Raw genomic sequence first — 14,319 nt, 5'->3', positions numbered from 1 at the left:
GCCAACGCAGTGAGAAGTGAAAACGTATCTTGGAAGAAATGACTCAAGGCACTTCAATAACTGGCCATAAAAAGGCACTGTTCCAAAGCATGACCCACAAATCTGCTGTTTGGAAGAGGCAGTTTTTCAGAAGTTTCTGTAACAAGTTTTTATTCATAGTCTATACTGACAGATAAAATATCTTTGATGAAGAGCTTCCACTAAACCTGCCCACTACACTCTAAATACTATAAGATCATGTGCAAATGGGAAGAGTAGAATGTCAGAAAAGTCAAAGGAGTTACCTAGCAGCATATGACACAGGTAGGCTACTTTGGAGCTGGCTAAAATTTTAGTAGGGGAAGACAGCAAACTCTTCTCTCAAAAACCAAGAGAAACAACACATAGCAAATGCTCCTGCTAACCACTTCCTTTTCCTGAGTTTGAAGGAGACAGCAGGAATAAGATTCTTGTGTTAGAGGCTCATTACCTGGTCACAATGGAGTGCAAGCCTAGCTACTGACAAAGGCTACAAAGAGGGGAATACCACTTAACCCAAGAAATGTTGACTTACATCATGCTTCACAGAGGAGATTGAGTGCTGGCAAAGATGAACTCAGCTGCTAAACCTAACATGTATCATGAAGCCTTCAACAGCAGAATGCATACAGACCTATGTAGCAAAGCGGGAGAAGTTGGTTAGCAAAGGAAGAACAGGATTAGAGATGGAGCACCATTCTTTCCCCAATAGTTTCCTGGCCATCACACACAGTGGAAAACACTTATCTTCAACACTATCCCAAGGGGGAAAAAACCAAACACATACACAGAGTGATGAACAGAGATACCAGTGCAAAAATATAGTCTTGGATGCTCCATCATAACTTCTGTAGATCCTTTTTAAGGCAGCATGGCCTAGCAACCATATGCCAGCCTGGATCGTTCAACTAGAACACATTCTGTCATCTCAAAACAAAGTCTAAAATCTTGAAAAGAAGTTCCTGAAAGTCATCTGACCTAATACTCAATTGTGCTCTGCCTAGTCATCAGGGATAGGGTATAATGCTGAGTAAAGGAGAAGCTGATGAGAAGCTAGAAACAACAGTAACTAGCCTTTACTATAAAACAGTGCTTTCATTAAAAACAGCAGGAAAAGGTTACAGAGTATCAAGCTAATGTTGGTGTAAACATATGGCCAAAGAAGTGGCCATAGGTTCTGACTTCCTCTAATCACAGGATGGCATTGTCTAAACGAGATTTTAAAAAGCTTTTAATAAAAGCCCATGGATGACTAAAACCCAATGAGCAGACAAACACAAAACCAAAACACAGAATAATTAACTAGAGAAAGATCTAGTGATTACCAGAAGTTCAACTTAAACTTATTTATATATCCTCAATTATAGCTCCAATTAAGGAGAAATATTTTATGCTTGAGTTAACCACGCTATATAAAGGCAGAGATACGAGTAAAGGGCAGTTCACAGAATCCTCCTGGCAACTTTCTGGCTTGTGGATAAAATTAAACCTTTGACTGCCAGCCACCACCTACTGTGCTTGAATCGTACCTTAGAAGGCTTTTATGGCCTTTGCTTCTACCAAATTAGCTAAATCTGTGGGGGATTTCTTACTCTGTCTCATTGGGTTTTAGTCTCTAGTTTCTCAAAGAATCTGAACTATCGGTAAAAAAAAAAATTACCTTTCATTCTGGACAAGTTAAACTTTTGCAACCAGTTATTCAAGCAAAGGCTTCAAAATTCAGTTCTCTTAAAGGCTTTGTTTAATATTACCATACTCTCACTTTTTTCAAAAGGAAAATTTGAGAAGTCACCAAGGTTCAGTGGTCTTGCTGTGAGCCTCTAAATACACAAAGAACTTTGCTGTTACACGTTTGTTTTATTTTTCAAGGGAAGGAAGGAAAACAGAGCCCTCCTAAAAATGTGCATAGAAGAAATCAGGTAAAACTAATAAGCATCTTATTACTAAAACATTACATATTTTGCCAATTAAACTATTATTATCATATATTAATAGCTTGGCATACGACCCTAATAATTTAATCTACTGAATGCCTGCTAGGTGGCAGTAACACTGATCCTCACTGTCACATTTAGGAAGAAAAATAACGAGTGACTAAAACCAAGTGGAAAAGAAAAGAACAACAAAACCAAAACAAAGAACCCCATATATACATACAAAACAATTTACTTTCAAAAGTGAAATATGCCTTGAACAACATGATTTGAAAAGAAAAGCTGAACAAGTAGCCAGGTATATACATACATAGCAAACACGGAAGAATTCTGATAGCATTAAGTTAATGCCTTAAACATTTTATGGAATTTCATAATGCAGATAGCATACTATATAGGGAAAACATCAGCTTAAGCATTGTTCGACAAAAATGTCAATAACCACAAACATTGAAAGTAACAGAGACACAAAGCAACTAGCAAATTAGGTTTTAGAGGCTATTTAAAGTTACTTCCTTGAATGTATCTTTTAACATCTTAATTATGTATTAATTGCCTGTAATATTAAAAAAAAAATGTATAGCAGTATGTCTGAAAGCTCCTCCTGATGAGACAAATGAAAACCAGAAGAAATTCCGTTACGTCTTAGCTTCTCAATATCTAATTGCCGAGGAGCATAACGTCAAGGTATAACTGAAGTAGCAAGAGGCTTAATCAGCTAGAATTCATAATTAATATTTACACTGGCTCAAGAAAGAAAAGCTGCTAGCAGGTTCAAGATACTGCAATAACTCTAGATAGTAAGACCACCACACACAGCCTTCTCTAACAGATAACATGACCTACTAGGAAGGTAGGACACTCGACTACTGACGAGCTGAACTGTCTGGTTTATGTACCAATAAAATTTAAAGGAGGATGGATTATTATTTGAGACTAAAAAAATTGTCTTAGCAACACTGCCAGATTTAGCAAAGGAAGACAACTTCAGACCTCAAAATAGTTTTAAAAGCCATTCTTGCTGCAATTCATCTGCAATCTACTGTATTAAGTTCTTACAGCAGTCCTCACTCCCTAGGGATATTACACATCTCATCATGTGCTAAACTTTGGGTTTTGACTGTCTCCATGGTTTCCAATACATCGGATTTACTTGCCAGACAATAAAAGTATAACAAACAAGTAACTATATCTCTTTAACTTCAATCATTTGAGGCCTCCTGGAAAAACCATCTTCAACTATACCCTTGATCACAGCAGCCATCACGACCTGGATTCTACTCTTTTTGAGAAGAGAAAAGAGCACCATTGTTTTTAGTAGCTCGGTCAATATCCTCTCCGGTTAGACAGTGACACTTAAATTAAACAAAGGCATACAAAATGTTGGTGGGGAAAAAAAGCAACCAAAACCATTTAATCAAGAACGGTGCACAGAAAATGACGCATTTGGCTCTCCAACTTCTTAATGCTAAATGACCACAGTTAAATAGAGGATAGAGGGAAGATTTGTGTGAAAAATACCATGCAGGCAGCAGAAAATTGGTCTGAAGCTCTAAAACATGGGCTGTTTCTTACTAAGAGACTCAAGAGTATGCTGCAATGCTCTAAGATACTGCTATAGCTTAATTACATATACAAAAGACTCCCCAGGCAAATGTTCCTAGAAAACAACTTCCTCACATTACTGAAGAATTTAAAAAATATTAACATTGAGGCTAACCTTGACATCAAAACAATTCAGCATACAGCTTGCTTAAAAATGCTGCCCATGGACCAAGGTTAAGAATCACTGGACAACTGCTTCATTGCTTTGTCAGAATTCTGTAATGAGCTGTGCCATTTTATGAGCAGTAACTACATCCATTTTTTCCTCTGTTAGCCAAGATGTAAGTTAAAGCAAGTGTTTGGTGGACTCCAAGCAATTTAACTTCAACCTTTATTCCTTCAAGTTCTGAGACAAGGGATAACAAGAATTAGTTCTTCATATCTCCTGGAGGATTTACTTTTCCATAATGGAAAGTTAACATTAACTTATTAGCTCCTTTAATCAAGCACTAACCATATCTGTGTTTTCAAAGATTGATATCAAAATGTTTTTAATCTGCTCTTTTAAACTGGAATGTTAAATACAATTCCCAGTCTCAAAAAAACTAGAAACTACATCTTTTTATCTTCAACTAGCATTAAACAATGTTGTTTTGCAGTGGGGGGAAAGGAAAGAGAGTTGCAACAGAAAAATACCAATACTAGTATTTGTGGTACGTGTACAGAGCAGATGACAGATGTTACAAATACCAGGAGCGACATACAAACAGAATAGACCAACTTTCACATGTCTAAAACTGGAACTGTCCTAACATTAAACTGTTGCTGTGACAAGTGAAAGATAAAAGACAAGAAATGCATTGTTGTGTTCCATTCATGGAGTCTCCATTATGTGAGCTCAATCTCTTGCAGCAATTTTCCAGTATAACATAGGTAATGTAAAAATACAAATTAATTTTAGACATGATATCTTTAGTTACAAAATAAACACATTATCTTATGTTAGAAATTGAACTCATAGCTAGTCACTTTACATTCCATTCTTAGGCAAGGTAACTGTGAAATAAAAGTTCAGGTTTTGTATGTGTGCCTACAGAGTTTCATAGTTAAACTGACCATACTGACAGGGTAAGCAGTTCTTCTGTTATGTTTTTCCAAAGAAAAGAGAAGAAAAATAGGAACTGTAGTCCTAAAGCTGCAAAAGTCATCAGGAAGACTCCAAAGCAAGCAAATTGCTTTGAACTCAAGAGTTTATGTAACAGACACTATTACTAAAATTATTGTCTGTTTATAACTTCTATTTTTATTAGTGAATTTACAGTATAAGAGAGCAAACCGAAAAGCCCTACTGAAATCAGTCATCTTGTATCATCCTAATATACATAATGAAAACAGAACAATTAGAGACCTAAAAACTACAAAAAGTTGTAAACACCAAGAAGAGATATTCTTGGGACATGAATACTTCAAGAACAACAAAAATAACCACTCAAACACGCAAAGTGACAATTTAGCAATGTCTTTTCTCTGAATAAATGTGAACTCCAAGGTGCCTGACTATAACATGAAGCAACTCCCCTCAGCACTCTGTAGAGCTGACTGCACGACTCACCAGCAGAACAGTCACAAGCACTCAGCACGTGGCCTTCGGTAATTATATCCTTCACAGGACGCCAGCCCCTCTTGTCCATAACAACTCTAGTAAATATTCGCTACCTTTGCACTGTGTTAACGCCGTCATTTAAAACGTACCTCTTGCAGAAGAGCTGCATGACCAAAGGGAGAAACAGGCATGGATACATAAACTGAGAGCACAAAATAGTTCATAATGCTCATCAGCAATCAATCACCTAAAAGCCTCAAAACACCAACTACACTTATCCAAAAAGTTTGCTTGCTGTGAGAGTTATTTCCAAACATAAGCATATACCAAGATTCCATGGCCCTTAAATCAATTGGTATTTATTTATTATAAGGAAACTGTTATATAGCAGGCTAGTTTAATTTTCATTGTCTTAATCAGTTAAGAAAATTTGTATATAATTTTAAATCTTAATTAACAGCTAGTCCCAGATTTTATACAACTTCAGAACAAACTTTTTTTTTTAAACCAGCATTTAAAAGTGGAGATTTTGATTGGAATTTTTCTTATCCTCTGTTAGTGTTAGGCAGGAGGTGTATAATCCTTTCCCCAAAATCACTGTCACACAAATCCTAGTGTGAGCGTTTTCACTGAACTGTAGAAAGCTATTGATGAAAAGGACCCGTATTAGCATTAAAATAACAGGAGAGAAAAAAAAAACACAGAAAAAAGGAAAAAACAAGATTCCAGTCCAACTAGACAAAAAGTCATGTTAACTTCTAGGTACAGGTTTCAGAGAAGACGCTAAAAAAGGCCAAGTGCAGATGTGCCAGAAGGTGTTAGTGGACTGTACCTCTCGTGTTGGCCCGTCCAGCACAGCGTGCTCATGTCATGCCGTGCAAATAGAGCCCCAAAACCATGTTGTCTCCCTATTTCGATTGGGGTTGCATCTAGGCCTGGTATCACAGAATTATTTCGCTTGGAAGGGACCACAGGATGTCTCTAGTCAGACCTTCTGCCCAAGGCAGAAGCAACACTGAATGCTGACAAGATTGTCAGAGCTTTCTCCAAGCTGGTTCTTGAAAAGTCCCATGGAGAGAGATCCCCAGCTGTCCTGGACAACCAGTTCCAAAACTCAACAGCATCGCTCCCCATCCTCACATGCTGAAGCCTTCTCTGTTCAAATTTACAGTCATGGCTTCTCATCATCCTGTCAGGAACCTGCAAAAACAGCCAGACTATCTTCTCAACAACCTCCTCAGTAGGGATTAGAAGGTTATCAGGTCTCCCCAAGCCATCTCTTCTTCAGGCTAAGGCGGCCAAGTTCCCTCTAGCTTTTTCTAGTGAGTCATGTGCTCCAGCCCTTTGACCATCTTGTGAAACCTTAATAACAGTTTCACTTAGAAACATTAACCAGAAACAGTTTGCTTAGAAGAACTTAACCACTTCAGATTGGGTCTTTCCATTCTTCCACAATGAAGATGGATTTGCTAGTTGTGGTAAACCACAAGTGCCAGTAAAAAATGAGAAAGTCAGGTACTCTTTTGATAAAGATAGGTATTACATCCTATAACAAGCTAGTACCACTTTCACACAATGAACTTCCCACCCACCCTGCAGTACAGTAAGAACATAAGCAGGTCAAGATGTCAGAAGCACCAAGCAAGCAAGTCCTAAACAGCTGGCATATTCGTTACCACTTTAAGTATTACTTAAAAAGATGATCAAAAATTAATACATGAACCTTTTAATTGATCTTTCTCTGTAGATTACTATACATATTAAGGTATTTATTCAATATATTTGCATTGTCAAAAGTTAACTTCAGCAAGGACTATAAGACACCATGCCAAAGGAAACAATCACAGTTAAGCACTATTACAGAGATCTGAGCACTTTCACATAGAAGATACCAATAAACGAGTTTTTACATAGCTTTTTTTTTACATGAAGTGTATGAAATTATTATTTGAATGCCTTGATAATACATGGACTATCGAGATTTTTAGTACCAAAACGGATAGTCTCTTAGGAGTTTCCCCACACTTAAATAGGAATAATTGCCTTCTGTCTGCAGGTAGACGTTAAGCAGCAATTAAAACATGCATGTTTGTTCCTAAGCATATCAAAGTAGATGTCAAAGATGGAAATACAATACACATAAGTCAAAAGATTAACATAGCTTATAAATAACATGCTGACACTTTTATACTACAGATGGGCAAAAGGCATTCTACAGCCCTGCAATAAGTTTTCACTAATCATCTTTACTAATAAGACAACAAGAACAACTCAATCTATGCAGAACCTTCGGCATAACTAGAACTGGAATAGCAAGGGGATGTACCTAGGATGAAGCAATAATGAAAAAGTCAAGCCATTAGAAAGTTATTACTGTTTCAAACTTTCATTCTTCAAACCAACTCTAAGATACACATAATTTTGCTTTCTCCTTGCTGTATCAACATCAGCTTCTGAACAGTTGAGGTAAAGATAGGGAAGAGCACCTTGTTTCCTCTCTGGTTAGGAGATTAACCCAGCACAGTCATTTGTTTGTTCTTACACTGTCTTCTTTCTAAGCATGCATAACCTACTCTAGAGGAACAACAGAAAGCCAGGCACTTCTAGTTGCTGATGGGCTTGGACCAGAAGCCAGGGAAAGCTGTCTTTCAAAAAAATTAGTTTAACTAATTTTTGTAGACAGAAATTGTGTAGAAAGAAAACAATTCCTTCAGGTAGGGCAATTAAGAGAGGCGCTTAATTAGTGCAAGTAAAACAAACAGACTGAATAACTGCAGAGACAGTAAATAGTTTGTGAAAAGTAAAAAGACTACATAAATCCTGTACAGTGCTTTATGTTTTTTATTTCCCTGCATATCTTATCCAGGTGAACTCCACTCCTACAGATTTACTCACGTATCACCTTTAGTCAGTAAGATTTTCACAGAGCACAACATCCAGTACAAGTTATAAGGAGTTCAGAATAAAAGTCTTAAATTGAGGACCACATTGCACTAACTACATCGCCTAGGTTGTAGGATTAAGGTCTTAATCCAAACCTGTGTTTGGTTACTAAAGTATCAACAGTTAATTGTCCAAATAAACCTAAATCAGTGCCCACCCTTCCAAAGAGAAGGAAAAAATTCCTATCAACACAAACACCACCACATACACTAACAGAAATGAAAGAAGCAACTGAAAATTATGTACAAAACCATTGCATATGTTTATTTCTTTAAAAAAATTACCGTGGAATCAGATGATAGTTCAGAAAACTGAAGTAGAAAACTATTGTTGCTATTTTGCAACTTTTGAACCTCAATAGCTAACATTTTTCTGACAAATCAGCGCTCTGGCAAAGAGAAAATTTAGTTGCAACAGTATTCTTCTCTTAGTAGTGTAATTAATTTCTCAAGCCAACTACAATTCGGCATTTTATCTTCTAATTGCTTTTAAAGCCTACCTGCAATTTCAACTCTATTGTCTCCTTTAAGGGATGGCAAGAGTAGAGGATAAAACAGTTATGTTACTCTAGTTCCTATCAATGAGAGCTGCATATCCCATAGTTGAACCTGCTACTCTCCATTCAGAAAATAAAGCATGCCAATTCCCAAGTTAAACCACACTAAAATTACCACTATAGTGATTCTTTAGCATGTACCTGCACAAGCTTTCAACAGATTACTTATCACATTTTGACTAACATCTTTGAATACTGAAAAAGCAGAAAACAGATATCACCATGTTCTGGACCGCTAGCAAATATATGGGAAGGAGGAAGCAGGAGCTGTCTTTAGATAGTGTAAAGAGTACCACTAATCACTACCACAGAACACGCCTTAGAAAAAATAACCTACAGAACAAAAACTCAGCATTCTGAACCCTTGCTATAACCAATTGCAAGAGCAATCCACATATAATCCAACTGAAGACAAGAGAATAAAGCTTAAAAATATGAGTACATCTTGGCATTATGGCTCACATTAAGGTAGATACAGGCTACGACATAACTAGGAAGAAAGCTGGCGTGTGGCTAAGCTTTTTTTTTTGAAGATAGCAGATTGACCAGATTATCTTCGCAAACAAATAAACCAGATACCATCTGATGATACATTTGTCATAAAAGTAACAATCTTTTCAAAAAATTTGACCACATTGAAGATTTTTTTTCATCACTCATATTTACATTGTCTAGGTTTTCCATCAACATGGGCTTGCCACAGACTTCATTATGGCAACTATATGTTTAATAACTATTTTTCAAATATTATCACTTCAGAAGGCAGCTGCTCAACCAACACAGTAAAAAGACTGCATAGTAAGATAAGTAGTTACTAGTTTTGTTTTCTCATATGTGTTCTAACAGCAACTCTGGCGAGACCCAGTCAAGTGTTCTGTAAGAAGGCTTAGTAGTACAGGAATCACAGTCAACTGATAGTCCTGGCAATAACATGCAAACTATTACAGAAAGCTATAAAATATAATACTGACAAGATGTAGTTCTAGACGTATCTTAAAAACAAACTGCTTAAAAACGTAGCTATAAAAAATAGGAGAGGTAAAGTCAAACTGTGTTTGACAAGCAAATGACACAGGAACAATACTAAGTATTTAAAGGATTAAGTTTTTAATTAAATAGATCACCAAAATCTGCCAGGAAGTTTAACACATTATTTTGCCCCATCCCTGGAAGTGTTCAAGGCCAGGTTAGATGAGGCTTTGGGCAACCTGGTGTAGTGGAGGATTTCTCTGCCCATGGCAGGGGGGTTGGAACTAGATGATCTTTGAGGTCCCTTCCAACCCGAACCATTCTATGATTCCATTCTATGATACTATGATTTTCAAAGTTACTCAGAAGACTGAAAATGTTTGAAAAACGCATTAAGAAGCCAGAATACCTGTTACAACAGGTGCTACACAGGGCAGCTAGAAGAAACAATTAGAAGTGTTCAGTTGGAAGAACTGTGGTCAAACAATGCTGAGACAGAACATCTATAGGACCACACTGAATACAAACCACAAAAAACCTTCAGTCTTCCGGGCTTTTTTCATGTATTTTCAAGACTGTATTTGAAAACACAAGAAGGGCTGACTCAGTTCATGATCTTGGCATACTACGCACAAGAATTTCACTGTAAAGGTTCAATATCCTAGTACCATTCAGAATACAATATTTCTAGGTATTTCCTTCAAAAAATGCTTTTACATTAAAAATACGTGTAGCATATCAAATGGCCTCTGCCTGTTAAAATTTGACAAATGCATTAGGAGTGATTTCACTTTCAAGTAAAGTTTGCTCTGTGCACTCAATAGAGTAATAGCTATAATTTCTAGGACATTTTCATGTAATCTGGCAATTTTATTTAAATAAATCTTAAAAAAAGTTTTTACATTGATTAACAGCATATAAAAACACTGCCACAATTTCTGTTTTTTAATGGAAATTCCTATCATTCTGTAATTTATGCACTAAAAGAGCATGAATAAAGGGATTAAAAATAATAAAACCTCATCATTTAGACAGACCATTAACTACTGCCTTCAGGTGCACACATTAGTCCAGGAATATGGCCCTTTACTACAGATTTCAAAAAATTATGCGCACAGAAAAGTATGGTATTTTAAGACTATTTTCTAGGCCTGTTCTTTGAACATGAGCTAGGAGAACAAAAAAAAAAAAAGACAAGAGGGAAGGAAACTCCAATTTAAGGCCAGAAAGGATCATGACAATCATCTGGATTAACTTCCTAAATGCTGCAGACAAAGAGAACTCCAGAATGTAGTGTCACTTCATGGTCATGTCTACTTCTCGTGCTTCTTGTATTTATGCTGTAGTCAAGCCTTCAAGCAAGTATAAAATCCTTAGCTATAAATTTCTAATAACAAACTGTACACACCTTAACAGCTATTTATCCTCTTTGTTACAAACACATGGTTTGCTTCCAGACTGAAATTATGCATGGAAAATAAAGGAAGATGGAGCAGAAAATACATAAAAGAAAGATGAATCCCAGGCAACAACACTGAGATGCTACCAAGACACTCCTTACACTGGAGAAATTCAAATTGCTTCAAGGAAAAAAAATCCTGTAAGTCACATAGACATACAATCTAAGAGTCAAGAGAAGCAGCCAACTGTTCTCTCTCACAAACACATTAAGTACTTGTTGTAAGAGCTCTGACTCTTGTATATAAAGCAGTGCATACATTCAGATCTGCAGCAACACCTTACTCCTAATATAACAGTACATCACCACTCTCAGTGTGACCACTTAGGTATGGGAAACCAAATAAACCCCTATTTTTTCCCTCCTAATGACTTAACTATTAGAATAAAACTAACATCTTCACTGAAAAGCTATTTTCTGCACCCTTCACTAAGAGATCTGAATTTGATTTAAAAACATGCACTTTGTATTAAGTTATAATCCATTAAGAGTTACTCTTAAGCTTTTGCATACGTACTTTTTCCTCTTACCCAGGAAAACAACTGTCTGTCATTAGCAATAAAGATAACAGGATAGTAGAGGCTTTTCAATCCCTCAGAATCCCTACAGATGATTCATCCACAGGTTACACCCCCTGATGTGAAACACTGAAGATTTATCTTGATCATCACTACATACAACATGAAGATAGGTATGTCTGACCTTCAGAAATAAGAGATGAATGAAAACAGGCTTCTTCCAATGTAACCCCGCTCCATACACTCAATATGTAACCAAAAAATTATTTACACTGACTGCATTTTGAGGTCTTGGTTACTCCAAAATCCTATTGGTAGTGAACTACACTCCGAATTAAACTTAAATCCTGAATACTTGGCTCCTTCTTACCACTCCTTTCACACTGTTACGGTTTCTAAAGTTTGCCATACTGAGCCAAATACAATCCTACATGAAAGCCGCAGTCTCTCTTCATACCTCCTTCTACACTACTTAAGTACTTAAAACTTTATCCCCCTCTCTCTGTCCTTGTTATTAAGGAAGTCAGGCACACTTCCACTTGATTTAGATGATATCAACTCTGTTACTCCAAGTTTAATGTAAAAAGTCTTTGAAAAGGGCCAGAGATAACAAATTACAATTTTACAAAGCTGAAAGGATACAATAATATTAAATGTACATCAAAGCCCACATATCCATTACACATAACAACTGAAGAACAGTAAATAGTTTGGCCACTAGCTAACTAATTTCTCTTTTTCTAATTAACTGGTTAATTTAACAGTTATTCACAACACATTATAAACACCACCTTACAGCCATTTCCCAAAAGGGTGAACTGGGACTTCATAGTATTATATAACAGCCATAGACAGTAGGAAATCCACTCAGAATATCATGGTTTCCTAAAACTCAAAACCATAAAATGTTATACATTATTGGACTACAAATTTCAGGATGACTATGAGATTGTTTTAGTTTCAGAGGAGTTGATTCTGCAGCAGTCCTTCTGATATTTTCCTTTTTTTTCTTCCCCCTCCTGCACAACAGTGTTCACCTCCTCCCAGTTCTTTTTGTCTTCCTTAACTCTTCCTTTTTATTCCCTGTGTTCATAGTAAGTATATCAAACTGAATACTTTCCTGATAGTATTTCTAAAAATCTATCTCCTTCCTGTTACTTCTTGGAAACACACTTATGTTTCCTGACTGCTAGTCTCCCTGATAGGCATTGTTCTAAATTATAACCTAAATCATCACATTGTCATCTCTCACTTCTTCAGTTTTTCTAAAACAGACAAACAACTTCCTCTCCCTCTCTTTTATCCTCTTTCTACAAATTGAAACTTCTCATTCTCACCATCCAGGTTGCACAAGTTCTGCCCCTGCCTCACATAGTTTATATCTCCATCACTTGCCTAATGACAGCCTATATTTCGCTAAGTCCTCTTTCTTTAGAGGTGACCTGGAGAGGAGGTGAATACCAGGGATTTTTTTGCTTCCTTAAGATGAAAACTTGACAGGCTCATCAACAGAAGCATGATTCCTTTTGTGTCCACATCTTTTGAAATGCCAGGCTATCACAATTCCTACAATAAAAGGCTAGCAATTTGGTTTTGTTTATAGGGGTGGGTCTTAAGGGCTTCTTAGATGACTCAAAATTATACATGGGGAATTTTAAGTCCTCAGCAGAACAGGGTGAAAGCCTTATATATTCAAATAAAAGCATAAAGAGAAAACAAGTGTAAAGCGTTAGTAAGCATCTTTCCTCTCCAACAATTAAATCAAAGTAGTTTTTAGGTTGTACTTTTTAACAGCACTCCAAAGAGCAACAGTAGGCTTGCTTCGTTCATAAAACCAGCAAAAACCCACAAGGCCAGTTCAGCTTTGGACATCTTCTGGTGCCTTATTTTACAGGCACACCAATGCTTCCCATACCTACAGCATCTCCTAGAACCACAGAAACCGGAGAGCCTTCTGCAGAGCCCCACCGCTCTCCCCAGCACCCGCTTCAGCCCGGGCACACCTCCTCGTGCCCAGACACTGCCACGCCGCCGCGCACACCACACCGCTGCCCGCGACACCTTGTGCTGATTTACGACAGGGCTTGCACGACCTCGCCGCGAGCACCAAACCTTCCAGAAACCAAAAAGGGAAACCAGACCCTCGCCACCGGCCCAGGCCCTGCCCCGCTGCCACCGCGGCCGGCCGCAACTCCCCTCCGGCCCGAAACGCGCCACAGGCAGCGCCGAGCACTCACACGCCCACCCCGGCACTCCCCCTCCGCGCTGTGCCCAGCGCCCGGCCCTCCCAGTACCTGTCCATGGTCTGCGGCAGGGCCAGGCCCGTCTGCTCGGACATGGCTCCCGGGAGGACAGGCGGGCCTAGCCGAGGGCCCGGAGCCGCCGCAGCCCCGCGTCACGCGAGCGGCGGCAGGGGAAGGGAAGCGAGAGAAGAGGCAGCGGAACTGCCCCTCCGGCGAGGCAGCCGGGGCGGCGCCTCCTTCGGCGGGCGGGGACGAAGCGGAGGAACCGGCGGCTGAGGTAGGTCGGAGCCGCACGCAGCAGCCACTCGGCCCGTGCCGCCGCGTTGCCGGGATGAGAGGCCGCGGTGACGCCTCTGTGAGGTCAGCGCCGCACGCAGCCGCAGCGCCCGTCACCACCGCCTTTGGTCGCAGTGCGCCTGCGACAGGGAAGCGGCGGCCGCTCCGCAGCACGCTGGGAACTGTAGTCCCGCCGCCCCCGGGAGTTTAAAGGTCCGCCGGTGCACACCCCCCTCCCTCTTCCCTCCCTGCGGT

General features: G+C 38.7%; 1 protein-coding gene across 2 annotated transcripts in view; it reads right to left on the bottom strand.

Annotated features, from left to right (window-relative positions):
- The window catches only part of MARCHF5 (membrane associated ring-CH-type finger 5), a 42,836-nt gene extending 28,877 nt beyond the window's left edge, over positions 1 to 13,959 (bottom strand). The window contains exon 1 of one of the 2 annotated variants that reach the window (XM_086616978.1): positions 13,840 to 13,959. In XM_086616978.1, coding sequence (XP_086473104.1) covers positions 13,840 to 13,883 — 44 coding nt within the window. In that variant the 5' untranslated portion in view covers positions 13,884 to 13,959. The remainder of the gene's footprint in view (positions 1 to 13,839) is intronic. The other variant, XM_086616979.1, reaches the window with a different exon arrangement.
- Between the last annotated feature and the right edge of the window lie 360 nt (positions 13,960 to 14,319).

This window comes from Tauraco erythrolophus, chromosome 9 (genome assembly GCF_009769465.1).
Source record: "Tauraco erythrolophus isolate bTauEry1 chromosome 9, bTauEry1.pri, whole genome shotgun sequence".
NCBI classification, from domain to species: Eukaryota; Metazoa; Chordata; class Aves; order Musophagiformes; family Musophagidae; genus Tauraco; species Tauraco erythrolophus.
This window is presented reverse-complemented; position numbering and strand designations above follow the sequence as displayed.